At 32.9% G+C, this 27737-nt stretch overlaps 1 protein-coding gene across 1 annotated transcript in view; it reads left to right on the top strand.

Annotated features, from left to right (window-relative positions):
• Sema3e (semaphorin 3E) overlaps positions 1 to 27737 on the top strand; it is a 234557-nt gene that overhangs the window by 133277 nt on the left and 73543 nt on the right. The window contains exons 3-4 of the mRNA XM_076862550.2: positions 11179 to 11238; positions 13805 to 13924. Of these exons, the coding sequence (XP_076718665.1) occupies positions 11179 to 11238; positions 13805 to 13924 (180 nt within the window). The remainder of the gene's footprint in view (positions 1 to 11178; positions 11239 to 13804; positions 13925 to 27737) is intronic.

Here is a 27737-nt window from a genome sequence, read left to right as displayed (position 1 = left end):
ATTTTTTGATATAACTGCAACAACTTTAAAGTCACATCAAAATATCTTTTATTTCTCTTGATAATGAAACTGCAGATACCTAAATAATTCTACTGTAGTTTGCTTTCAACATTTATGTGGTAGAAATTCTAAATTTTAGTAGAAGCCAGTGTAAATAATGCTGTAGTTTTCCTGTGATAGTACATTCTTGAGTTCCTTTTTCAGCCCCCAGTTAATAACTTCTTCTTGATAATTTCCATTTTATAAAGCATTCTAAAATCTTTGAGTAAAATCTCTGAGTAGAAGTAATATACATTTCTCACTTTAGGAAAGATATGTCTTCATGATATATTCCTTTTTAGTCTGTTTCCAATTTGTTCACACTAACACATTGCCAAAAAGACCACTTTCACTTGCTGCCTCGTGCAAACTCATTCTTACATACCCTCTTCCCTAGAATACCTGAAATAAAATCCAAACATTTGTTTGTTTGTTTTAGTTTTTTTTCCTCCTAGCTGTTTTCTTCTTCTTCTAACAAGATTTTCAGATTCTTGTGGCCCTTTCTTATCCTTCAGTCTGATTTCTAGTTTCATATTTGTATTAAAATTGGCTATTTATGGGTTTGGGGTGTAGCTCAGTAGTAGAGTGCTTGCCTATCACATGTGAGTTACTGAGTTTGATTCTCAGCACCACTTAAAATATATAAACAAAATAAAGATATTGTGTCCATTTACAACTAAAAAAAAAAAGTTAAAATAATTGACTATTTACCTCTCTGGGTACTTTGTAAGATGGCCCCTTTTGAGTAGGTAATGTGTTCGTCTTTGAAGATGCAGGCAAGAAAAGAATGTAGGCATTGAAATAATGTAAGTGTGCTGCTAATTTCAACCTTGGCTGCACATTTATAGACACCTAAGGATTTTGTAAATAATATTTGTGCCTTAGCCCCTCGCCTAGAATGGAGTGAGGAATACATAGTGATACTTTCTAAATCCCACCCAGGTGTGTGTAATATGCATCAAAGATTGTGAAATGCTATAGTATTATATATCCCTATATACCCTGGGAAATTCTGTTCCTATTATATGGTACAAAATGAATAGTTGTCATATATGTATATGAAATAGAACTTACAGATATGCAAACAGATAAGACTGAATTTTCCCATGCAATTTTAAAATAACTGAGAACATATCATTTAACGGACACACTTATATTTTTAGGAAGTGGCTATTTTATAAATTATTTAATTTAGTGTGTTTCCCAGACCACAGAATGCTACTCTTTCACAACGAAATTCTGCAATGTTGTATCCATGTCTCACATTCACAAAGATCCTTAACCTTCACTAACAAATAGAAGAGGCAATCCTGGTTTTAAATCATACCCCTTACTCTAAAACTTTTAACTTTATAATTCCATTTGCTTTTTCTCTTGTGAGAACCCCCCAAATTCCAAAATAGGGTAGTTTTGTATATCAATCTCTAAAAGTCTCTCAAATTCTCACCTAATGTCAGACATAATAGTTTAGAACTCTGGTCTCATCAGTAGCATTCTACTTTTTAAAATGTATTTTCTTCTTGCCTTTGCTTAAAGCCTTTTAGTGGAAAGGGAGCTTTGGCTTTTAACTAGAGGAGAGGTTTAACTGGGTAAAAACATTAAAGCATCTCAAGACATTCTGATCATAATGTGCAACATCAGGACATTAATAAGGGTAGAGGATTGGAAAGGAAAAGACAAAACATCCCAGTGGATGCTTTTGCTTGATTGCTTGTAGGTCATCCTGCTTCTGATCTAGCTCTATAAGATAACTGTGATGAAGCCTAAAGTCTCTAAATTGGAATGGGGATCTGGCCACAAGAATTCAGGTTTGTTCATGCTTGACTTGCCTTTTGCTTTCTTTTGTTAAAAGAGTTCTCATTAAATTTCCTTTCACTTACTAAACAATTTTTAGATTACAGTTCTGTATTGAGAGACAACTTCCAGTCTAATAATTAGAAAAGAAATGTGTATATTTCTTCTCATACCATCCATCCTCAATTTATTTAGCCTTCTTATAATGTCAAGATTTAACCAAAAGAGACAGTGACAGCTTATTAAATCATTACTGATTTCCTGATTAGCAGATTTACATATTAGAATTAAATTCTCTTTTTACATTGAGATATAGTTTAAAATTAGTTGTTAAGTTTTTTTGAGAGTTAATAAATAATTCATTAAAAACTCATACTATGTTAAATACATTAGCATTATGCTTGAGGAAAGCCAAATAAAGAGAAATAACTGCAAATTATTGGCAACAACCCAATATTTATACAATTTTTAATAATTCAAATAGTTCAATTTGGTAATTCAAACAGAGAAGATATCAAAATAATTTCCTTGTGGTTTTACAAGAGCTAATAGTATAAAATAATATTTTAAAATAGTGAAATTCTATTAACAAGTTAAAACTAGGATTATTATTATTACAAACAGACTCCTTGCGGTAGCGCACTCTTGTAAATCCCAGCATTTTAGGAGGCTGAGGCAAGAGGATTGTGAGTTCAAAACCAGCCTCAGCAAAAGCAAGGCACTAAGCCACTCAGTGAGACTCTATGTCTAAACAAAATACAAAATAGCTCTGGGGATGTGATGTGGCTCCGTGGTCGAGGCCCCCTGAGTTCAATCCCCAGTACTCCACCCCCAGCAAAAAAAAAAAGACTCCTTGGATATCAGACATGGTAAAGGCTTCCCACATAGCAACTAAGAATATTGGAAAAATTTTCATATTATTTCCTAAAATCCATGAGAAAAATCTTATTTCTTTATTTATACTTGTCAGATTTGCATTTACCACACAGAAGTATAGATTGGTACATTTGTTTCTTTATTCTCTGGGGGTTTAACGTCCTCTTTCTGATCAAAATTTTATTTCTAGACTAAGGTACAAGTGAACAACAGTCAACATTTTTTTCAAACTTGTCATAAAAAGCCAAATTGTTAATTTAATTTTTAAATTTCAATGTATTTTAGTTCATGTATATTATTAAGACCTTTTGAAAAGTAGCCAATTGTCATAACAAAGAACACAGATTATATAGCTAGATTGCTTCCACTCCCAACTTCAGTCTACCACTTAGAAGATGAGGGCCATAAGACAAGTCATCCCACATTTCTATTTCTCAGCCATAAATAGTAATAAAGAAAGTAGCTTTTTCTTATTTTTTGAGAGGTTTAAATGAATTATTTAGTGGCTACAGTATCCTAAGTATTGTCTAAATACTTATAATGATTATTATTTAAACTAGATGAATCTAATATACTGTTATTCCCATGAAAGGTATAGAAGTATTATAAACTTTTAGAGAATATTTAATTAAATTTAAGAAACATATATGGAGAAATATATTATTAAATTAAAGACTAAATCAGTCTTTATTCTAAAATATTTATGAGAGAGAGATCCATAGATACACATGTGATATAACACAATTTGAATGGATTATAATGTGTTCAAATAAAATACTAGGAAACTATTAATATGCTTGGGATGGAGAGTATTTACTGGAGGTGATATATCTTCAAATTGAACTTTGAAGATAAAATTTAAATTGGCAAAAATTGGAATTAAGAATACAGTAGAAAGAGAAAGGACAAATGTTTTAGAGCAGTGTGAAACTATGGCTAATGTCCTTGGCTGAAGTAGACAGGTGGGTGGCTACATGAGAATGGGAACAGGATCCACAATGAGAGTTAAGGGTGAAAGTATGAGACTAGCTCCTGATGAAAATTGAATGCTATGCTGTTGAAACTTAATCTTTTAGGCAATGCAGGAGTCAAGGGAGGATTCTGAATGTGAGCATAATATAATTAGAATTGTAGTCTAGTGTGATTACTTTAGCAGCAGCATGTTGGATATATACAGGGAAGAGACTAGAGCCATGAAGCCCTAAAGTAGTAGTTAGAATTAAAACCAGATTCTTAGAAGCCTGTGTCACAGCATTGAGGAACTGGTTATTGCTTTAGGGTGAAGTTTATGACTCCCAATTTGTCTTACTGTGCCATTAGTTTTGCTATCCAAGCCTTCTGTAATCAGGGTTTCTTTCCCTGTGTTTCTATTCCCTTTGTACAATTGTACTTGACTCCACCAATGCTTAAGAACTAGCGGAACAGTTAGTTGCTGGCGAAAGTAGTGGAGAACCACTAACCATTCCTACAAGAAATCATATGCCTTTGATTACTTATGGCAAGGGTTATAACCCCAGGAGGCTCCAATATTCCATTCCAACTAATAACTTGTCTAGTTTTGTCTTCACCTCTTGCAATCTGTACACATATGAGAATTAATATGACTTGCTGACAAACAAAATTATTCTCTGGAAGATACAATATTATTTCAAAGTTAAAAAATCTTATTTTCTTTTTTCCATTCCATAAGGCTATAAAAATGGATATGTTTATTTATTTAAGATACATTTTATGAAAACTCAGAATTTTCTATATTTAGTACTAAACTTTCAATTTAGGAAATTTGATCACCAATTTTTCTCTAAGTTTCTAAATTTTGACTTGTTTTTTTCTGAAACTATTTACACTACTAATTTGCATATTTGTAGATATAGTAGTGTTCATTGTTAGATGATTCCACTTATAAAAATATGTGTACGTTTCTCATTCTTTGAACTCTATTGAACCAATGTTGAAAAATTTTGGACTCTAGAGTTAAATGTTGTTGAGTGGTAGATAAGCATTTAATATAATTTACATGAATGTCAAATGACATTTCACATTGGTGACAGCAATTGAGAAAATTTCAGCCATAAAAAGGGGCATGCATTAGGTCACTAATGTTTGTATAGTTACAATGTTATACTAACTCAGATGCTTTAGAGATAGGCTTTTCATGTAACAAATTTAGTTTGTAGTCCAAAAGATTATAATTCTGACATATAAACTACTTGAATAATGACAATAATTATAATTAAGTGTAAAAGCATAAACTAATACTGATAATGTATGTGAGGTTAAAGACTACCATTTATGAGCCATTAGGATTACTTTAATGTGCCATATTCAATTTTTTTTGCTTTTAATGATATTTATAGGATGTATAATTACAATGCACATTGATGAATGCTGGTATTATACATAGATGTAAAAAGTAGAAAGAAATGTCAAAATATAAATAAGAATTTTTCATTAAAATAATGGAAGTAAGAAGACAACATTAGATGAAATTATAATGGGGTTTTAGTCACTTTTAATATATTCTATGAAGATAGATTACATTAACTGGATTGCTTTATTTAATTTTCTTAAAATAGAAGGGAATATTTTTGACATTTAAATTATTCCTTTTTTGTTAATTTGTTTTTGTTACCCTAAATCTCTGTTATAATATCGTGTAACAATAAGCTGTTAAATCCGTAATCCTTATATAATTATTAAACTCAACAGGGAGTCAGAAAAATTACTTTGTAATTTAATTTATATTTTATCTTATTTTTTCTCCTTTGAAATATGCAAGAATAGTAAATGGCCTGTTAATGTGCAGTGGAATGACTAAATTATATTGTAGAGCATTGTGATGAAATGGTGTGTACTTAACCTTTTACTTTTTGTACTTTTTTTGGTACAGATAATTTGGAAATAACATTACACCCTGTTGTTTAACTGCCTTTAAAAATGTTTTGTGCAGAACAAATAGCTTAATTTTATGGGTTTTTGTAGATGCTAAACTCTGGAGCAGAACCAAAAGACATCCTGACTGCCAAAACAAATGAAGAAAATAATTTTCCTTACTAGCTTGGAAGAACATTTATACACCACAGCTTTTAAAAGATAAATTTCCATTTCCCCTGAAGTCTTTCTTTGTCATATTTTGTCACCTGAGTTAACATTTGGCTGTAGTCCTAAGTTGTTGAAAGTCTGGTAAAAAAAAAACAAGAACAAAAAAACCCCCAAACCAAACAACAATAAAATTTTAGTAAAAGTTTACCATATATTGGATTTTGCTGTGGCGAGTGTTCATCATGTACTCATTTCCCTCTCTCCCTTCCATTTACCCATAATGATTAGGTCAGTATCCTTTTATCTACCTCCAGTGATCCTACCTATCTTTAATAGCTTAGATTATTACCAACATCCTATAGCATTTCCTTTCCACTTGTTAACAACATTTTCATGTCAATGAATCTTCTCTCTCAAAGTTTATTGTGATACAAGTGTGTCGATTGATACGTGTCAATTAGCAGACACTAAGTAGAGACTATGTTTAAAGCATTGTTCTGATAGGCCTTGGTAGGCATATGGAAATAAGTAACTGCCTTGCTGTCTGTAATTTATAGTGTAATAAGAGAGCTAAAATTAATACACAAATCATTCTAGTCTTAGAGAAAATAAGAACACTAGGGAGGATCAAAGGAGGGAGAAATATCTGTTAAAAAGATATCAAGAAAGGTTTTGCTGTGGAACACTTGGTAAATGTGCCTGAAAGAATAGTTTTGTCATTTTTAGAGCAATTGCCATTATCAGGTTTGCTGCTAGGAACAATGTGTATTCTGACAATTTTAGAAATGCCATTTATTTTCTTCATCATCACATAGTATATTATCTTTTGTTTGTGTCAAAACTGTGAAGGGTCTGAAATTTTACCTCATATTCAAGACAAGTTAGCCTGTCACAGTTTCCTAGATTCTGTCAGAAAACATTAGACTCCTGGGTCAGAGACAAAGGACTCTATTACTCAGGCACAGCAGGCTGCAAGAGCTTCATGTTTCCATCAGTTTTCTTGCCCCTAAGTCCCACAGGGGGTAATGCAGAGCAGCCTCAGAAGACTGCACACACTGTGGATAAGTGTTATATTTGAGGAACCTAAAGCTTAGAAAAACCTGAGTCTTATAAGGTATTAGCAAATGTGTCCATCCTTTGACACCAGAGAGAGACATTATCCATTATCTTGGTCAAGAAATAAATCTTCCATTTCCCCTGGAAAGAGATTCTCATTTCCATTTTGTTTGATTATTAATTTATTTACTCATTCATTCATTTGTTCTTTCATTTTGTGGTTCTGGGGATAGAACCCAGGGCCTTGCACATGTCAGAAAAATTCACTGAGCTACTTATCAAATAGTCTGGACTAAAAGCTGTCAAAAGATGTACAGAAATGCTGTAGTTTACCTGGCAATAATCTTTATGAAACTGTGATTTAAGAATGTATAGGATGGGGCTGGGACTGGGGCTCAGTGGTAGAGCGCTTGCCTAGCATCTGTGAGACACTGGGTTTAATTCTCAGTACCACATATAAATAAATGAATAAAATAAAGGTCCATCCACATCTAAAAAAAAAAAAAAAAAGACTATATAGGATATTGGGCTGGGGTTTTGACTCAGCAGTTGAGTGCTCTCCTAGCATGTAAGAGGCCCTGGGTTTGATCCTCAGGACCACATAACAATAAATAAAATAAAGATATTGTGTCCAACTACAACTCAACATAAATATTTTTTTTAAAAAAGTATATAGGACATCATGGCCTAGAAATAGAGTTTAAAGAAGTCATCATTTTAAATAATGAAAAAATGAATAAGAAAGTATGCTAATATTTTAAAAACAAGATCCCTGTTGACATAAGTATATTAAGAAAATAATGCATTATTCTTAATTATGGATGAGGTATTCTCTAATGCATTCATGTTGATAGTAAATTAATCATGAAAATCTTTCCAGTGGCAGATAAATTTACATTTTGTTTTATATGTAAAGTTTATATATACATGTACATATTCTTAAATACCCATTTGAATAATAAATCTATAATATAATCATAATTATATATAATAAATTATATATAATAAATCTATAATAAAATCATAATTCCCAAACCAAATTGAATCTCAAGGTTAAATGGATCTTAGAAATCTCTGAGAAAAATCTGTCCCCCAGAGCAATCATTTTTCCCCCCAAAATAGTAGGTCAGATAAAGTCTAAAGTATCTGCAGCTTTCATTTCTACTATCTATACTACTCTCCTCAGGTTCAGGCAAAGCTGTGACCTAAACTGACATTGGTATATTAATATGATATTTTTCCTAAATCATATATGATCCATTGAGGGATTCACTGATAAAATGATGAACATACACTTTAGGAGTTTTATTTTTAGTTGTTTTTTTTTTTTAAAAATAGTGTTTATTTTATATCCTTGTTTTTATCCTTTGTATTTGTTCTTGTGTGGCAACATACAAAAATGCATATGCTTTCACTTAAAAGTTACATGCTGTACTATGAAAGCTAAAGAGCAACTGATGCTGAACATCGTTAGCAGAAAGCTCTTTGGGACTCAATGCACTAACAAGAACATCAGAATACCTAAGAACACTTTATACCTATGATTCAAACCACAGAGTGCTTATTGCTATGATAAAAAAACTAAATCATATAACAATTATTATAATAAATTGCCACTAGATACTCCCATTGGTACTCATGTGGCAGCACTGGTATTTGTTGGTAAGTGATGAACCTCTTCCATGTTTGGATAATGCCTTATCTGATGTTTTTTAGCATGGCTAAAAAAACAAACAAAACCCTTAAATTTTGAACATATTTGGGATTCAAACATAAACATCAAATTTCAAAACCTAAAATGTTTACAAGGGATGAGTTGCATAATAATAATTTAAAAAAAAAACAACACCTGAAGCCAGTCAGAGAGTATATGACCCATTGAAAGAAGATTTTAGATGTTAACTCCAGTGGAACACTATCTCACAAGCATGCATATACCCAGTGTGGCTTGTCTTTAAAATTTTTAAAGAGAAACCAAAGATCTGGATTTACACACAGGATTTCTCCTTTTTGAATGTTGGACACTGAAAATAGTTTGCTCATTAAATAAAAATGAACTTCAGTCAGCAACAATATTTAGTTTGATAACCAGAACATTTTCCCGTGCTGACAGAACACAGAATGGGATGATAATGGGTATAGGGAGAGAACACTTATGAGAACTTAAGGGAACAAACTGCCAAAGATGGAAAAATATCTGGCCTACTAGTGAGGGCTAGAAGTAGAGTCTATCAATAATAAACATTGTGTAGTAGTAGGCTGTACTTGAATCCTTCTTAACAAAGACTCCTAAGGATTCTTAAGCTTCCTAAGGAGGAAGAAGATGTATGTCAAAATATGAATAATAATTTGAGAGGTCCTTGCTACTTAGCTAAGGCTTTTCTACTCCTTTCACCATAATAATAACTTGACAGCATAAGGGTGATTGCCTACAAAAAGATGAGGGAACCAAAGAAATTGTAATCTAGCCCTGCTTTATTGGAAGTAATGAAAATCAAACAAAAAACCCCAAACAAGACCTATAGTGTTCTGTTGAGAACCAGAATCCTTCAAAGATAAAGTCCATCATGATCTGACCAGCAGAGTCGACAAAAATGACATATTAGCATGAGGTTTGCTCCCATGGAATTCTGCGGTGAACACAAAAAAGGATGCAGAACGAGTATTTTCATTTTGGTGGGACAGGGAGATTGACCTAGCACATGTGGAGATAAACTATTAGCTAAGAGGCTTAAGTTCTCAAAGTAGGAGAGATGTCTGTGAACCTACCAGTTGCTACAGTTACTCAGATGGATCAGAATCCTTGATTTCCACCTATACATCTATGGTTTCATTGGATTGCATGGAATAATAGGCTTTTTTTAAATGAAGCTTCCTAGATAATACCATCTCTTTGATACATTTGATAATGATTATATTTGATATTGTATTTAAAATGCTTAGCACAAAATATTAGACAGTTGATAATTCCAAGTGAGGATGGGGGATACTGGATTGCTGGTATAGACATGCTGTCATTCTGGAGAGCAGTCTGACACTACATTCGCAGATCAATGCATGCTTACCCAAGAATTCAGTAATTTCTCTCCTGGTTATACATACTAATGATATTCTTAAACATATCCCAAGGAAGCATGTGCAAATAGGTAAATTGTTGATGTGGTAGAGAGTTGGAGGCCATCTGGGCATTCATCCCTGGGAGAGTAAATAAGAAAATGTGTAAGATGCATACCCTGGTCATTACAGAACAATCAGAAACAACAGACCATATGGGTACAGACACCTATCAAGTGGTCTTTGAAACCTAGTTCTTAGTGAAGAAGAAGAGAAAAGATAATATATAAAATTCAATGCCATTTACCTAAATTAGAAACTTATGCACAAAAGCAATAGCATATACTTATAAAAATGTATGCAAACAAACAAAAATATACCCAGAAGGAAGAGATAACATTTGTCTTCTGGAGGAGGGATGTAAGTAGAATGGAGATGGTGGAAAGAGACAGAAATAAACAGTTAAAATAAGAAAGAGGCCTTTTAAGACCAATGATGATAGTGATCCATGAACTGAGTACTATAACAAACCTCTGCATACAAATTTATAAAGCAAAATACAAAAAGAAAGTTATTAGCACAATGTCTGGCATATAGTATGATTGATTCTATAGTTTAAGCAAAAAGAGGGGGAAAATAGTCTGAGAAAAGAAAATAATTTCTTTAAAGATAAATATCACAGAAATCTGTCGAATAAGTTCTAATGGATTTCTGCCTGTGATCTCAGCAGATTGCTAGCTATTGGTGGAGAAGAAAAAGACAGATTTGATACATTCTCTCTTTAAGAGGGAAGCCAACAAACTTGAAATGAAAAGTTTCTGAAATCCAGTTGGAAACTGATAAATGGTGTTTTAAATAAGAATCAAAGATGTAATGGTATATCAGCGGGTGATGCATTATAAATTAGTATTTAAAGAGTCACTTTCAATCCTTTTTGTGCAGCAAGGATTACTGAGAGTTCATTATACATTAGTTTCTGTGCTATATAGTAAAAATGTAGTAGGGTAAAGGAGAAAGACTGGAAAACAGAAGTTTTGACAGGTTAAACATAGGGAAGGGCTGGTTGAAGGGTGACCAGACTTAAAGGTCTGAGGCTTTGAAAAGTTTATGGTATGCGTGTTTTGGTGGGGAGGGAAGAGAGAAGATAAGTTTCTTATTATGCAAATAATTATGTGAAGATGATAAATCTTATTTTTTCTTCTGAGAAAACAGAGGAAAATAGAAACATATTGAATTGTAGAAGAAAATGAAATAGTTTTTCAGTGTGGTTTATTTTTATATTTAGATACCATAATAGTACATTATCTTCTCTTTCAGATTCACTGGCCTTCTACAGCAGTAAAAATAGAAGAATGCATAATGAAAGGAAAAGATGCAGTAAGTATTATTCATTGTAAATTACACAAATTGTCAATTATATTCCTGATCAAGCACAAAGGAAGGACTAAATCATTTAACTTTTATTTGGTCTTGAAAAATAGAGCTTTGTAATGTTTTGAACAACCAATAAAAAAAAAAAAGTCAAAAAAAAAAAAAAAAGAAAAATACAGATGCAATGTAATTCATGAAGGAAAATATAAATATATACATACAGTAAACTTACAATTATATAAAAGTTAATTTCAATATAGAGTTAAAAGAAACTGAGCTGCCATCCAGATCTGAACTTTTATTTTATTTATTGATTTATTTATTAAAAGACGAACATGGTGACTTATTTATTTATTTTTATTCGGTGCTGAGGATCAAACCCCAGTGCCTCACATGTGCTAGGCAAGCACTCTACCTTTGAGCCACTACCCCAGCCCTGTGGAAAGGGAAATGCTGTTTACATCTTTCCTGACACATGGCAACAAGAGGACCTCAGGTGTTAGGAGTGGGTGATTGATCTCATGTAATACTCATCTGGGAGGAAGGCCTGCATATTTCTCTCTGAAAGTAAATTTATCCTTACTAGGAAAAGAAAATGCCATGTAAATGACTAACACATATTACTTCAATTTCTAATTCTCTGTAGCAACTGGGTCATAGCCAAGGACTAAGTCAACACATTCTTGCAGCCTTAGCCCACAGCATGATGCTGACTAATTGAACATACTCCTAGGCCATGTCAATCTAAGCTCAACTGAGCCAAAATGCGTCCTAATTGGTTCACTCTTTAAGAGGTGATAGTGTCAACAAAAGAGAAGCAAGTACTTACAGAAATCTCAGGATAGAATATTTTCCTCTTGTCTGAAAGACTAGATTCTATCACCAATATGGCTTATCCACAGAATAAAATGTTGTTAAGAGTGGGAAATTAAATAAATATATATGTGCCCTGGATAATTAATTCAGTTCCTTATTCTTTTAAAGGATATTATGTCATATGGATCTCTTATGGTAAAATGGATCTTCTTGTCTTTCCATCCTAATATTGTTATATGAGACATTAAAATGTTGAAATCACAATCTGTCCTTACAAAATATTACATTTAATGATAACCACAATGGGCTTGGGATATAGCTCAGTTGGTAGAGTGCTTGTCTTGCATGCACAAGGCCCTGGATTCAATCCCTAGAAACACACACACACACACACACACACACACACACACACACACACGATGATTGCATATAATAATTATCAAAGTAATATTTGCCATTCAAAGAGTTTACTACTTCTTTCATAATTTGTGTATTTATTTAATTATTTCTTTTGTTACTGGGGGCTAAACTCAGGGACACTTGACCACTGAGTCACATCCCCAGCCCTATTTTGTATTTTATTTAGAGACAGGGTCTCACTGAGTTGCTTAGAGCCTTGCTTTTGCTGAGGCTGGCTTTGAACTCTTAGTCCTTCTGCCTCAGCCTCTCATAATTTATTTTTAATGAAATAGTAATACCTAATTTTCCAACAGGGTATTTGAATTAATTAGCCAGTTGTGGTTTTGAAACAATTCTAAACATTTTTTTCACTCAACATCTTAGCCATAAAACTCCACTAGTAACTAATGTATTCAAGTGTATTCAAGCACATATTATAGACTAGATACTGTGTTTGATTTATTGGGAAATGCAATGATATGTAAAATAAGGATTCTGTTCTCAAGAAGCTTACATTTAAAACCAGTGTTACAAAACTGAAGCTTCTGGACCAAATACAGCCTGTAGTTGGTGTTTCTGAGTTTTATAAGAGCATTGACACACATGTGCATTTTTGTTTTGCCTGTGGCTGCTTTCATGCTATAGCTGCATTTATTCGAAACAGAGGTCAGAAGGCCCACCAAAGGAAATGTTTACAGCCTGATCCTTAATAGAAAAAGCTTGTTGAAACTTGGATTATAATCTCACAGCAATAGTAATCTTAGGAGATAACCTTAAAAGTGAGATGTTATTTCTGTTTTGATTAGTCTTCTATTTACTTGAAAATTCTCTTAGAAATGCTTTATATGAATATGTGGATTTGAGGGCATAAGTTATATTTTCCCAGATATCAAAATTCTGAAATGCCCTACAGTCTGTATATATTTCTCTCTGAATAATGAAGCCGTCTCTCATTATTTGTTTTTTAACCTTGTGTTGATTCATTGTTTATGGTATACTTAAAAATAATAGCATTGAGAATAAGTTAATTACATAGAGGAACATATTGCCATGCAAATTTTTATGCCTGAATACATATCTAAGCAGTGCATTTTAAAAAATACTCATTCATGATCTAGAATACATGAAAAATGCTTTATTCTCATTGTAAAATAGAATTCACACTTCTCTGCTAAAATGTGTCACCCTGGTTTCTTCCTTTATCTTTTTCTTATCTGCTTCCTTTGACCCTCCACTGAAGGCAACTTATGGTGAAATAGGAGGTGGAATAAAGGGTTAGGGAAAATAAAAATTAAAAAAAAATGGCTAAACATTTCTATTACACTAATCAATTTATTTCATTTTGATTCCACTTTAGAATGAATGTGCAAATTATGTTCGGGTTTTACATCATTATAATAGGACGCACCTTCTGACCTGTGGTACTGGAGCTTTTGACCCACTTTGTGCCTTCATCAGAGTTGGATACCATTTGGAGGTAAGACAGTTTCATTCACTGCCATCGATAAAAGTGATACTTAAAATAACTTTATTTTAAAACAAAAATTGTAGTAGTTCTTCCCAAGAAGGATAGAAACAGTAAAAATGTACTGACTTGGTTTGCTCCAGACAGAGAAATGATCTCTGGACCTTTAAAACCTATATCAGCTATAAACCTGTGACCTGATTAATTCTTGTCATATTCATTTACTGAACAATTTTTAACATTTTTTAATATTTATTTTTTTAGTTGTAGTTGAACACAACACCTTTATTTTATTTATTTTTATGTGGTGCTGAGGATTAAACCCAGTGCCTTCCACATGTTAGGTGAGTGCTCTACCACTAAGTCACTACCCCAGCCCTCTATTGTGTTCTTATGTATATTTTTATTAACTTATCCATGAAACTGGAATATATATGTGTGTATATAAATAGAGATAAATACAGATATATGTACTGTTTTAATTAGCTTCTGCATTGCCATGATCAAGTCTTGAAAAGAAGAATTTAAAGGAGGAAAACTTTTTTTGGCTCATGGTTTCAGAGATTCAGTCCACAGTCACTGACTCCAAGGTGAGGTAGACCATCATGGATGTGTGTGTGGTGGAAGAAAGCAGCTTAGATCATGGCAACCAGGAAGGAGAGAGAGAGAGAGAGACAGACAGACAGACAGACAGACATCTGCTCACAAAGGCCAAAATATAAATGCCCAAAATACCTCAGTGATCTATTTCTCCAGCCACACCCTATCTGCTATAGTTACCCCATTGTTAATCCATATCAGTGGATTGATCTACTGACTAGGTGACATACCTCATAATTTAATAATTTGCCTCTGAATGTCCTTGCATTGTATCATACACAAGCTTTTGGAGAACACCGCATATCTAAACCATAACAGATACACACAAACATTCACACATATAATTTATATAAATAAAATTTACATTTAGTATTTTACAAAAGACATGCAAAGACTTGTTGATTCTGTAACTACTTTTTCCTAGACAGGTGAGTTGGGGAGGAGAGAAGAGGGCAGGATTTCAAGCTGACTTAAGATATATGTTAGTGGGAGAAAGATGTACATTTTTTTCCCTGAGTCCCTAACACTAGGTGATATGGTATGAAATGGGAATGAAAGTAAATTTCAACCGACTTTGACCATTCATGTAACATTTACTCACAAGCAGGCTCAAAGACCGGTCATGAAGTCTGTTTCTACAAGCTGGGTGGAGTCTTTGCTCTTACTCATTTTTACCCTTTGAAGCATTGATCATTTTACCCTGAAGTATATGAAACAGTATTTCACTCTCAGGAATTGTTATTTTTCTTTTTAGTTAGAATCATAATCCTACATTAATATGGGCACAGATAAAATAGTGCTCTAGATATTCTATAGACAAATAGCTCTTGATACACATACTCCATTTATGAAGAGGCAGGAGTGACTGTAGAATATTTTTTTTTTTTTTAGAGAGAGAGAGAGAAAGAGAGAGAGAGAGAGAGAATTTCCCAATATTTACTTATTTTAGCTCTCAGCGGACACAACATCTTTGTTTGTATGTGGTGCTGAGGATCGAACCCGGGCCGCACGCATGCCAGGCGAGCGCGATACCGCTTGAGCCACATCCCCAGCCCCTGTAGAATATGTTTAATAAACATATAGAGAAAACACCATTCATTATACTACTGAAAAATTATTTCTGAAATTCCTTATGCTAGTTAGTGCTCAGGTACAAATATAATTAGTCATATCAAAGTACTTAATAGCTGCCTCTGGAGAGTGCCACTAATTGAGGTATTTCAGGTGTTATCTATCCTTATAGGGAGGATTTTTAATTAAGATATTTTAAATGTTAACTTGCTGCTCTACATGATTAAAGTTCAGTAGTACACATAAATTCATCACAGTGTATTTTAAAGAAATGCAAATAATATAATGGGAGAAATTTTGAAGTAGAGGCAGAAGGCAAATCAGGTTAGTGCAAGATCAGATTATATCCAAGTATATATACAAATGTACAAAGTTAGAATGTATACGTGGTTTGGTGTAGAACTGCTAACAACAATTCTTTCAGTTTTCATTTTTGTGAAAAGATCTTTATTTTTAAAGAATATTTTCTTTGGATATAGAACTCTGGCTTAATAGTTATATATTTTTCTTTTAACCTTTTAAAAATGTTTAATTGTCTTTTAACCTTGTTTTAAATGTAAATTAATGCATCATTCATATTGATGTTATCCTGTTTATAATCATTTTATCTTTCAAAATTTTATGTTTTTCAGCAGTTTTGTTTTTCAGCAGTTTTTCTGTAGTGTGATTTTGTATGTAGAGGTGGTAGGGGAAACTGTATCTATAGTTTTAGGCTACCAATGTTCTTGAATGCATAAGTCATGTTTTATAAGTTTTCATCCATTATTTCTTTAAATAACTTTCTGTTTTATTCACTCACTCTTTGCTCTCCATATATATGTATATGGAGAGCACACACACACACACACACACACATATACACACACATGTTTTTATATTTTTTTCAATATGCATATTGAATATGTACATATATATTTGTTAGTTTTTTAGGCATTGTCCCACAGATGATTTCATTTCTATTTATTTTTTTTGGTGCTTATATCTCCAATATGCTGTAAAGTTAAACTAATGTTCCAGACACGCAACACACATTATACTTTCAGTTCCAGAACTTTCATATTTTGTAGTTTTCATTTTTATTCTTCACCATATTTTTGTTCATAATTATTATATTTTTCTTGAAGTTCTCGAATATGTTTTGTACAGCACTTTTAAAGTTCTTATATGCTAATTCTACTTTCTGATCATTTAAGATCAGTTTAGTTTTTCTTTTTCTCTCAACTATGATTTTTTGTGTTTCTTTGCAGATATAGTAATTTTCATTGTATACTTGATATTATAGATTATATGTTTTCAGGATTCTGTTATATTTTTAAGAGGGTTAATTTTTGTTCTAAAAGTTCCATATTTGACTGGACTCGACTGGACTTCCCTTGCAATGGGAAGATTCCAGTATTCTCAATTTTCCAGTCACAACTTTCATGGTCTGTTTCCATATGTAGTTCAGGCATCTATCAATGATTTGGGAGATACTTTATACACAGGTTTCAAGGTGCCTACTTTAGTTTCTAAATATATCCCCTTATTTTTCACTGATCATATACTTTATGTCTTGGGTCTGTGACTCTAAAAGCTGATAAATCTGTAGTTTTCTACTGATAAATCTGTACTTTCTATGTGAGTTCTTGCCACATAAATGACAGAATATCCTCAACTGAACTACTCTCCAGTCTGTTCTTAACTAAACTCAAGTGCCTTCAAATAGTTGGTTTTAAACTTCTTTAAAAAACATAGTTAGTCACTGTCTGTGGAAAAGTTAGTCCATACAAGGTACATTACCATTAGCAGAACTGACACATGCATGATATTGAATATTTTGTCTCATATACTTACCTAAGTATTTAATGTAAGTGAAATAGTTGAGTCATTAGAATCTTTTAATATGATAGAATATTATTTCGACAATATTCAGATATTTAAATATGATCAAGATAACTTATATAATTATGTAAATATCATATATAATATATTTTGAGAGATGTTACCTTTATGTCATAAGAGGAATTTGTGACCATACAATAAAATCAGTTAAAAGATTTATTCCCAAAACCCCATTTGGAGGCTTGATGTCATTTTACATGAGGGAATAAAACATTACAAATCATTATAGCAAGGAAAATATTTTGATTAAAAAGCTTAGAGGCAGTCATCTATGGATGGGCCTACAGATATTTGTCTAGTTGCTTAGAGAACAGTGGGAGATAAATCTGGGACAAATTGGTGGAGGATTTTAATACTAGACAGTGGTATTTGGAAGTTATTTCTAAAGACAGTGTGGAGAATTTTAACAAGTTTTGAACAGAGTACTTGATTGACATGACATTAATAATATTTGGATTGATTCAAGCAGGGAGAGATGAAAGGCAGAAATTTAAGAAGGCTATTATAAGAGTCTCTATTAGAGAATATGAGGGTACTGAACAGTGTCTTTGCAATAGCAAAGAAAAGGAAGTATAGAACTGAAGGAGAAGCTGCTTATCAGGCGAGATTATACAACAACATTTTATCACATATTGCAGATGAAAGGGAATTAAATTCAAATCTTATTTCATGTTAATTGGTAAGAGATACAACCTTTAACAGCAAGAGGGAGCTGTGTAAACAGAGTAGGTTTTTATGAGAATATAACAATGCTCCATATTACTCAGTTTTAACTTTTTAATTTCCAGTTATTTGAAAGATTGAGTCGGGAGTTAGGAGAGGTTGTTATCAGAATGCATTGAGTTTTTGAAATCTGTGGGTAGGTGTGATGGTCTCTTCTGAGGAAATCTGTCTCCTCTGTCTTATTCCTCCTCTCACTTTCTTTTTTTCCTGCTCACTTTCTCGAAATAACTTGGAAAATTCCATTATTTAGGTGCCGGTAGAATATCTGATATCAATATAAACAGAGAATGAGCAGACGGAGATGTGTTAAAATCAAGTTAGCATGAATTCAGAATCACACTTGTGAAAGGAAAATAGTTTTACGGCATTATCATCAGTGGTACAAAGAGGGCACTTTAGTCAAGGTGATAGATAATAAGACAGGAGATGAAGAAGTAACCGAATAACCACAGTAATATTGTCTATTGTATTAAGAAATAAAATAGTTAAGAAAAAGAAATATGGGGAAGTTTCAAGAGTGGTGAAAAATTGTATTACTATGACAAAGAAAACTTATTTATCAACTGAGAAGGTATGATTGCTTACCTTACTGGAGATAAGGAGGGCTGCGTGGAGAGCATATTTTCCAGGGAGGAGAACCATAGGTTATTCAAAGGAGAAATTTTGTTGACAGTTGGATATAAAACGCTATTTTTCAGGACAGAGGCCTGAACTGTAAGTGCATATTTGATAATTTACTGTGTGCGCCTGTGTGTATGTGTATGTTCACATGTGTGTGAAAGCTAAAATCTTAAGGCATAACATCATGCTTAAAAGGAGAATCTGAGTAAAAAAAGAAAATAGAAATGTAGAGTCTGGAATACCAATATTTGAGAGGCTGGTAAAGGAGCAAAAACCCACAAGGTTAGTAAGGCGTGTCTAGGAGGGTTTGCAGGAAAACAGAAGAGCAATGTAATGCAGAATGAGGAGGCAATTGCCTGAGATTGAAAACTTACAGAATTGGAGGCATTTAGGAGAGGAGTTCAATAAATGTGAATGCAGACCACAATGTTCTAAAATAAAGGATTACAACCAACTTTCTCTTGGATCACTTTTATCTCTTTGTATTATTATTTTAACTTTTTAATTAATAAATAATAAAAATTACAAGAAGTACACAGACTGTAAACATGATCATTATATCATTTTTAAAAATAGAATATCCCATGGTAGCTAACATCTGGATAGAATAATTTCTTTTATGTTTTACTTTTTTTTCCCTCTCATAGGTATTATATCTTGGTTTTTTTGTTTGTTTGTTTTTTGTGTTTTTTTTTTTTTTTTTTTTTTTTTTGCTTTTATACCCCTCCTAGTTTAGGCTTTCTTTTCAACATATTTTTTTCTTTCTATTTCAAAGTTTTTACAAATTCTAGTATGTCATCTCTGAGTGTTTCTAACTTTAAGCTGTGTTGATCTTTTATTCTGTTATCATTTTCTTAACGTATTTTAGCTTCTGTTGAAATACTTCAGTTCTAAATTTCCTGCCATGTCTTTTGATGAGCTTTCAGTGCCTCTGGTATTGTTACTATGTTCCTTATTCGTTTTCTCTTGTAACATCATATTGGATTCAACTAGGCTCTTTTTTCCTATTAGACACTTTTACATAAAATTGACTTTTCTAACTTTGAGAAAGAAGTATGAGTCAGAATAGATATCTAGCTTCAGGTTCTAGAGCTCATAGTTCTTTTTAGTTTTGGCAAGTATTGGCTATGACTTCCTCCTTTTTAATCTGGATGTTGCTTTTTTCTTGACTCTCTTAATACCTTTCTTAGTTTGTTTTCCAGAATTTTATTTTTAGAAGGGATGTGGGCCTGTTGATTTTGAGGGTTCACTGAATTTCATCCTTCCCACAAACCCCTTGTAGTTACCTCAATATTGAACCTACGACTTTCAGCTTCTACTCTAAACCAACACTTCACTATCGGTCTGCATTTGGAAATTTGAGTCATCTCAGGTCGACAAAACCTGCTTGCTTCCCTGTGCATCTTTCTGCGAGATACTATGTGGCTTATGGCTATCATAAATTCATTTGTACATGCTCATATTTGGGGGCTCATGGAGATATCTTGAGAACCAGTTTTGCTATAGGTGTTGCTGGTGAGACTTGATTTTGCAAACCAGTTGATCACTGTTTTTAAGGGGGGGGTTATGGAGAATAAAATATATAACTTTGCTGCTATTGTCTCAAAAGACTTAAAATACTTTTAAAATAGTAAAATGATATACAAATATAAAGTATTCCATAAAATACAAGTGCCATGTCTACTTCTAATTTTTCTCATGTCTCAAAGAAAATGGAAATTCCATGGTGAATATAAAGGTTCAGACAATAAGAAGTATAGGTTTCGGTATACAACATAAATTTCTAGAGAATTGGCAAAGACCTTGGAATTCCTGCAAAATTAAAATGGCTTTCACTACTTAACAACCTGTTTCTCTGAGCACACATTGACTTAGTGCAGTGCTCTTAGCATTTTGCTATTTGTATTAGCTTTCTAGGTTGTATAACAAATTACTAAAAATGTGGCCACTTAGAACAACACACACTAATTATCACAGTTTCTGGGGGCAGGAATTCAGGCACTGCTTAGTGGACTCCATTGCTCAGGGTCTCCCAAGGCTGAATAGAGGTGTTGCCGAGGCTGTGATCTTTCCAGAGCTCATGGTCACATTCCAAGTTTATGTTGTTGTTGGCGAAATCTGTTCCTTTCAGTTGCAGGACTGAAGCCCCCAATTTTCTTGATGGCTCTCAGCCAGAGGCTGCTCTCAGCTTCTAGAAGCCACCTCATTTTCTTTGTGTGAAGTTCCTTTCATGACATGGAGGCATACTTCTTCAAGGCCAGCAGGAGAATGTTTCTGTCCACATGACTTAGTGCTGACAATGACTATCATCATTCCCATGACATACAGTACTATAATCTAGGGAGATATTTCCAACCATTTCACAGGTCCCACCCACTGACACAAAAGGGAAGGGGGTTTTACTGGGAATCTATACCTGGAAGTGGAATCCTGTCAGCTATTAGCACTCTGCCTATTCTATACACATTCTTTATATCTTTTACATATGAAAGGAAGATTGTTAATACAAGTGTATTACCAGTGTATTTAGAAGACATTTCTGAAGGGGACAAGGGCAGAACCAAAGAGTGAAAGATAAAATAATGAAGTCATTTTTGCCTGGCATGGCAGCTAGCACACACCTGTAATCTCAGTGAATTGGAGGCTGAGGCAGGAAGATTACAAGTTAGAAGCCAGACTGGGCAATTTATCAAGATCCTGTCTCAAAAATAAAATAAAATAAAATAATTCTTTTCTGAACTCTGCCATAGCAAGGAGAAACCTGCATTTCTCCTTGCAAATTCAGTACAGATTAAGGGATGAATATATGGATTATCTCAAGAATTTGTATGCCCAAACATGGAAATATTTGATTGTCCTTAAGGGACACTTTTGAATGTAGGCTGCTACCATATTTTATAAGTATGGAGTATATTATCTTAGTGTAATTTTTAAAGCATATGTATATCACTTTTTAAGTATGCAGACTAAATTAGCCATGCAAATGTACTTTGCACCAAAGAAAATTAAAAATGAACTTCATAATTTTCAGCACATAATTTTGATATAAGTTTCCTCTAGTGTAGAAATTAGTAGCTCAGCTATTTAAATTTGGATATCATCAACTTCAAATCTTAAGGGTTATACAAATACCTCTAGGAAAGTAAACATCTCTTACAAAATATGTTAAACAACCACACTAAAGCTGTATTCTTACTAAGGGAGTACACAATTGCACTTTATAGACTAGAAATTTTATACTTTTATTTTATTTTATTTATAGTTGTAGATGAACACAATAGCTTTATCTATCTATCTACCTATCTATCTATCTATCTATCTATCTATCTATTGTAGTGCTGAGGATCAAATCCAATGCCTCACTCACACCAGGCAGGCACTCTACCACTGAGCCATAACCCCAACCTGAATATATACTTTCTAGATTTTCATAATCTTTGTAAACATTTGTAAGAGGTTACTACATAAACATAACAGAATTGTTATCTTTTAGATTGTATAATTTACATATTTTTCCATGGCTCCCTTAAATCCAGAATTCTTGTTTTTAATGAATATTGAAAATACAAGTATATAAAATATACTGAAACAAGTATGTTACAAATTCATGAGTGTTTAAATTAGATATTTTTTCTCACAGGTATTTAATGTTTGTGTCTTAATAGATTGTTTCTGTTTATGTAGTACAGAGTAAAAAAATATGTCAAAACTTGTATCAATTTCTAAAGTTTTAAGAAGTTACTCATTTGAGTTATGTTTCTGATATTAGCATTTTGTTTTACAAAATATACCATGTAATTAATATTCTTTGTGTTTTACATAGAATTATGCGTATCTTAACAGTTTGTTTAAAGTCAATTCTTGCTTCTAAACTAACCAATCCTAAAGATTTTTAAATGTGTTGTTTTAATGAGTTTCTGCTAGACCTCTATTTATTTCTGTTTAGCAAATTTATCACTAAAAAATTAAAGGTAACAATTTAAATTTAATTTGTAGAAGTCTAGTCATATTGACAATTTGAATAGAATGAATATGTGAAAATGTGCATTTGTATTTGGCAGCATTTTTACTTTCAGAATATTTTTATATATTAAAGGAGCCTCTGCATAATCATAATCCAGATTATAATTTATGGAAAGACATTTTTATAAACCATACTGGTTAATGTTGTAAATGGTCACTCTGGTCTGTGATTTCCTGATCCATTTATATGAAGATAATATATAGAAATGTCCTATTGCTTTAAAAGTTATGGTAATTTATAAATATTCTCATTTCAAATAAGTGATTAATAGGTAATGAGTGTGAAGTTAGGTTTATGTTTTGTTTTTATCTCAGTTTATGAGTTTTTTTTACATCCTATAGACTAAGTGGCATGTCAAATATATATATGTATGTGTATGTATACGTCTTTGACTAGAAGTGTAATGGGAATTAAAAGCAATAAAAATGGACATTGCCTAGTAATCATATTTTTTTTAAGTAGAGAGAATGGAAATGTAATACATATTATAGTACATATTAAAAATGAAATGTGAAAAAAGAAATTATTTACATAAAGACAGCAGCTATCAAATAAAGAAAATACATCAAGAGCTCTTTTTAAAAAAGAAGAACATTTTTTAAATAAAGAAGGCTATTTGAAATCTCATGTCACGTCCTATCAAAATTTACTGTTTATTAATTAGGATTAAAAGATTAAATAATAACCAGTATTTTAAAAGAAATTATATACCTTATCCACTGGGACTTTAGTCATTTTTTTATATTGTTTCTCTGTTTTTTTCACTTGAAATCAAAAGATGTTTCAGTGCAGCTGATAGCAAAGGCAGTGATAGAATCCCTGGGGCATCAAAAGGTGAGCCTAACACTTTTTTCAGAAACTCACAGTCTATTATTTTTGTGGTTTTTAAAATCCCCAGGGTTCTTTAAAAGTGTCTCAGAATACAGGGATTGTTCCTTCAGGCCTTTCTCTGCCGTCAATCTTATTAGTAAAAACTGGTTAAATGGTTTCGTAATGTGAAGGAAAACAAGATCCTAGTTTTCATCTGAGAATGATTATATTCGAGCTACTGGAAAGGCAGACAGGCTGCTTGACAGACATCATATACAGCTCAAGCTTTTGCAGTCTCTATGTGTGAGGGGTTAGCAGGAAAACTCACTCTCCAGCACCACGTGCCTGTGAGCAAAGATAAAGCCCATAGAGAAGTGGGGTGACACTGTTTGTGTTGCTGAACAGCTTTCCTGTTGGCCACTGGGGAATGAGGGTCCAGGGGAGACTTACACTGAACCAGAACTGTAACTAATTAAAGAACTAGTAAGCATAATCCCCAGGGAACAGTGAATTCTGCTGTAAGAACTTTTCCACTTTAAAAAAAATATGAATACATGGAAAGAGACAATAAAATAATAAACCAAAGTGCTCCAGTGCTGACTTCTGTGCCCACCTTCTCCACTTCTAATTTTAATTTTGTTGATTTTTTCACTCAAAATATTTCAAGGGCATTCATTTATATCTATATATGGATTTAAGAACTCTACTTCATTCACTTAAATGACTGCCTAGTACTTCATAGTAAGAAGAATAAACCATAACGTACTTAATGAAGTGATTTATTTTTAAACCAGCAATCCTGAGGCTATAGAGGAACAGAAGAAGGAGAATGAGTGGGGTGCTTTGTGTGGTTGGCACCTAAAGGGCAAATGAGCTGCTCATGGCTGTGGCCCAGCATGCATTCACATCTCTTTCGTTTGATCAGATGTTATAAACTGTAAGCCATATGCCCAATTCAGCACACAGATGTGCTTTGTTTGTCCCAGCCAGTGTTTCTTGTTTGTTTTCTTTTAAACAGCGTACATTTAAAAATTGGTTGGTTTCACATAGTGAATTGTGATTTCCATTGGACCCACATGAAAAGATCAGTTGGAGCTAAGTAGTTGTTGCCTCATTCCCTACACAGAGGCATGCGCTTAACAGACCCCACTGCTTGCACAATACACGCTTACACCCAGCCGGTCTGCCAGTTTGCCCTCTCCACCTGGCCCTGACAAGCATTTGTCACTCAAGCACTGGAAGGAGTATGAACTGCCTCAAAGCCCTGAAGTGCTTACTATCTGGTAGTTAGTTATCAGTAACTAAGGAACGAATGAGTAAAATGAATGAATGGCTTTGTTACATTCTTATGATGTAAAGATGACTAACAAGTTCAAATTAAGAAATTCTCGGTTTTCATCATAAAATATATAAAAGGTTTTTTGTGTGTGAAATTTTGCTCATTTTTTTTCTTTTAAAAGAATCATCATATTAGAAGTATGTATAAAATAGAAATTACAAGTCCCCCTCTCCAGTTGTTTTCTTTAAATTATGTAGATGTGCCTACTCTTGGAAAAGTTTGACAGTAGCATAATAGACATTCTTTTTTTTTTAAACTTTACTCATCTTTAGAACATAATTAAACATAGAGCAGAAATATTCTTTAATTACAGTTTTTTTGCTAATTTCCAAAATGCATGGATAGAGGTGCCCAGATTAGAAATGTACACGTGATTAGTTTGAAAACATAGTACACATCTATGTAGCCAGCATCCAGCTCAAGAAATAGAGCACCAGCATTCCAGAATCCCTGCCATTCCTATTTGCCATTTCCGATTGCTATCCCCTCAAATAACCACTATTCTGATTTCTATCACCATAGATTATATACACTGCATTTAGAAATTAATGTAAATGGGCTCATATAGCATGAATTTTTGTGTGCTCAGCTTCTTTGCTTCCATAATATATTGAGGTTCATATATGCTGTGTGTAGTTCTAGTTCATATGTCATCATTGCTGGCTGTATGGTGTTTCTTTGTATTTATATACACCTCAATTTATTTACCCACTCTTTTCCCAGTTATTTGGATTGCTTAGAACTGTTGTTCTGCTATTTTGCTGTATCTATGAGTGTTCTTGTCGGTGTCATTTGGTGATCATATTTTATATATTTTTGCATAGTGTATGCTTGGAGTGAAATTGGTGGGTCATATAAGATGCATATGTTCAGCTTTGGTACATACTATCAAACCATTTTCTGGTTATTGTGCTGATTTCATGTATATTTCCAGTTACTCTATTCTCCACTGCAGTGCTTGGAAACATCTGTCGTTTCTCTGGTGAATTTGATGGGTGTGTAGTGGTATCACATTGTGGCTTTAATTTTTTTTCCTTTGCTGGTTCAGAAAGATGAGCACCTTTTTATGTGTTTATTGAAGCTTAGGAGTTTTGAGTCACTTTTGATTTAAAATGTTCGGTTGGCCATTTGAGGCTTTTTGACATATGACAAATGGGTTTGTTGAGGGATTTTATGAAGGAGAAAATGGAAAATATCCAGTTCAGTGTTCAGTATAGAGAAAATGTTCAATGAAATCTAATTGCTATCATGATCCCTTTCTTTTGCTTTTTAAAACAGGAAATTTAAACAAGGGTTATACTGAAATTGGGGGATTATACTAAAATTTGTGGGGGATATATTGTAAGGAACAATAGAATTATATGGAAGGAAGTGGAGAGAAAAGAGGAATTTGGAGGGATAATAAAAATCAGTAGATCCTGATTATGACATTTAACTTCTTGACATACAAGGTAAGTCCAGAAAAAAAAAGTGTGTCATATAGTTCTCAACCTAAGGATTAGATTCAGGAATATGTGATTTTTTATTTTGTGCCTGTAAAATTTAATCAGACATTTTATTAGGATTCAGCAAATTGTCTTCCTAGAGTCAGTAGGAAAATTTAAATTACATATGGATATAAAATTAACTATCTAAAGTATGAATACTACATGTTAAAATAGTCAAAAGTTAAAATCATTTATAATTAGTCCAACAGTAAATTAAATGCTTAATAAAAATAGCAACTTTGTTAACTTTTCAAAGTTAACTTTTTGAGCTTTGAGATATAATTGTGATGTAATTTTCTATATAAGGGGCATTAAGAATATAAAGGAGAGTATATGTAGTATGTCCTTAACAAAAAGAAATCAGACTTTCTACATATGAACTTTTTACCTCATGCCCCAAATATCCTATACTCATACTTTATCACTTTTTACATTTATAATATAACTAGATGATTTTCTTTTTACAATGGTATTGCAGTGGTGGGTGTTCTGTTGTAGCTATGTTAGCCTTCTTTACCTTGGAAATGTCAAATGGATTCAGGTGTTAAACTGAATGGATTCTGTTTTTTAGAATCTTCTGAAAGTAATTGGAAAAAATATGAAAAAAAGGTGTAAGATGTTAAAATTCTCCAGCTCTAAAGATGGATATGCCACTCATTGAAATTTAATGACTACAAGGAGGAAACATTTTAGTCAAGTGGGACTTTCTTATTTTTTCAGTACATTTGAGTTACTATTAGGTGATTAAGTTATACATTTGCCTCCTCACCACCAACCTAAATTTTATTAGTGTAGTCAAGTGAAATCAGTTATAACTTTAGTCACACCCTGTGCTGATAACTCATACATGATATAGAACAGATGTAAAGAGAGTTAAATTTGGTGGCCTAATTAAAATATTGGCTTAATTAAAATGCTCATTCCAGGAAGGCAAGCTGAATTTTGTCAGGTTTAACTTTCCAAACGGAAATCAAAGCATATTTTAAATGTATGTAAACTTTAATTTTATTCAGTTATTGTATTAACTTTCAAAACTATACAGTTGTCAGTTTCCCAGAAACTTTATTTTGGGCATTTGCACAGATGAAATAACTGGATAGAAATAGAGAAGAGGAGGAGTTCCATAGGGAAGACAGGACCCTTGATGTGCTGCTCATCACATCATTTGCTCACAAAAGAATGAAAAACAAAGTAATGAAAGAGCCTAAAATAGAATGAGGCTCGTCACCATCCTTCTGTTGGAAAACCAGCTTTTGCAAGGGCACTTAC

This window comes from Callospermophilus lateralis, chromosome 1 (assembly GCF_048772815.1).
Source record: "Callospermophilus lateralis isolate mCalLat2 chromosome 1, mCalLat2.hap1, whole genome shotgun sequence".
Taxonomy (NCBI): domain Eukaryota; kingdom Metazoa; phylum Chordata; class Mammalia; order Rodentia; family Sciuridae; genus Callospermophilus; species Callospermophilus lateralis.
The sequence above is the reverse complement of the archived record's forward strand: the minus strand, read 5'-3'. Positions and strand labels throughout refer to the sequence as shown.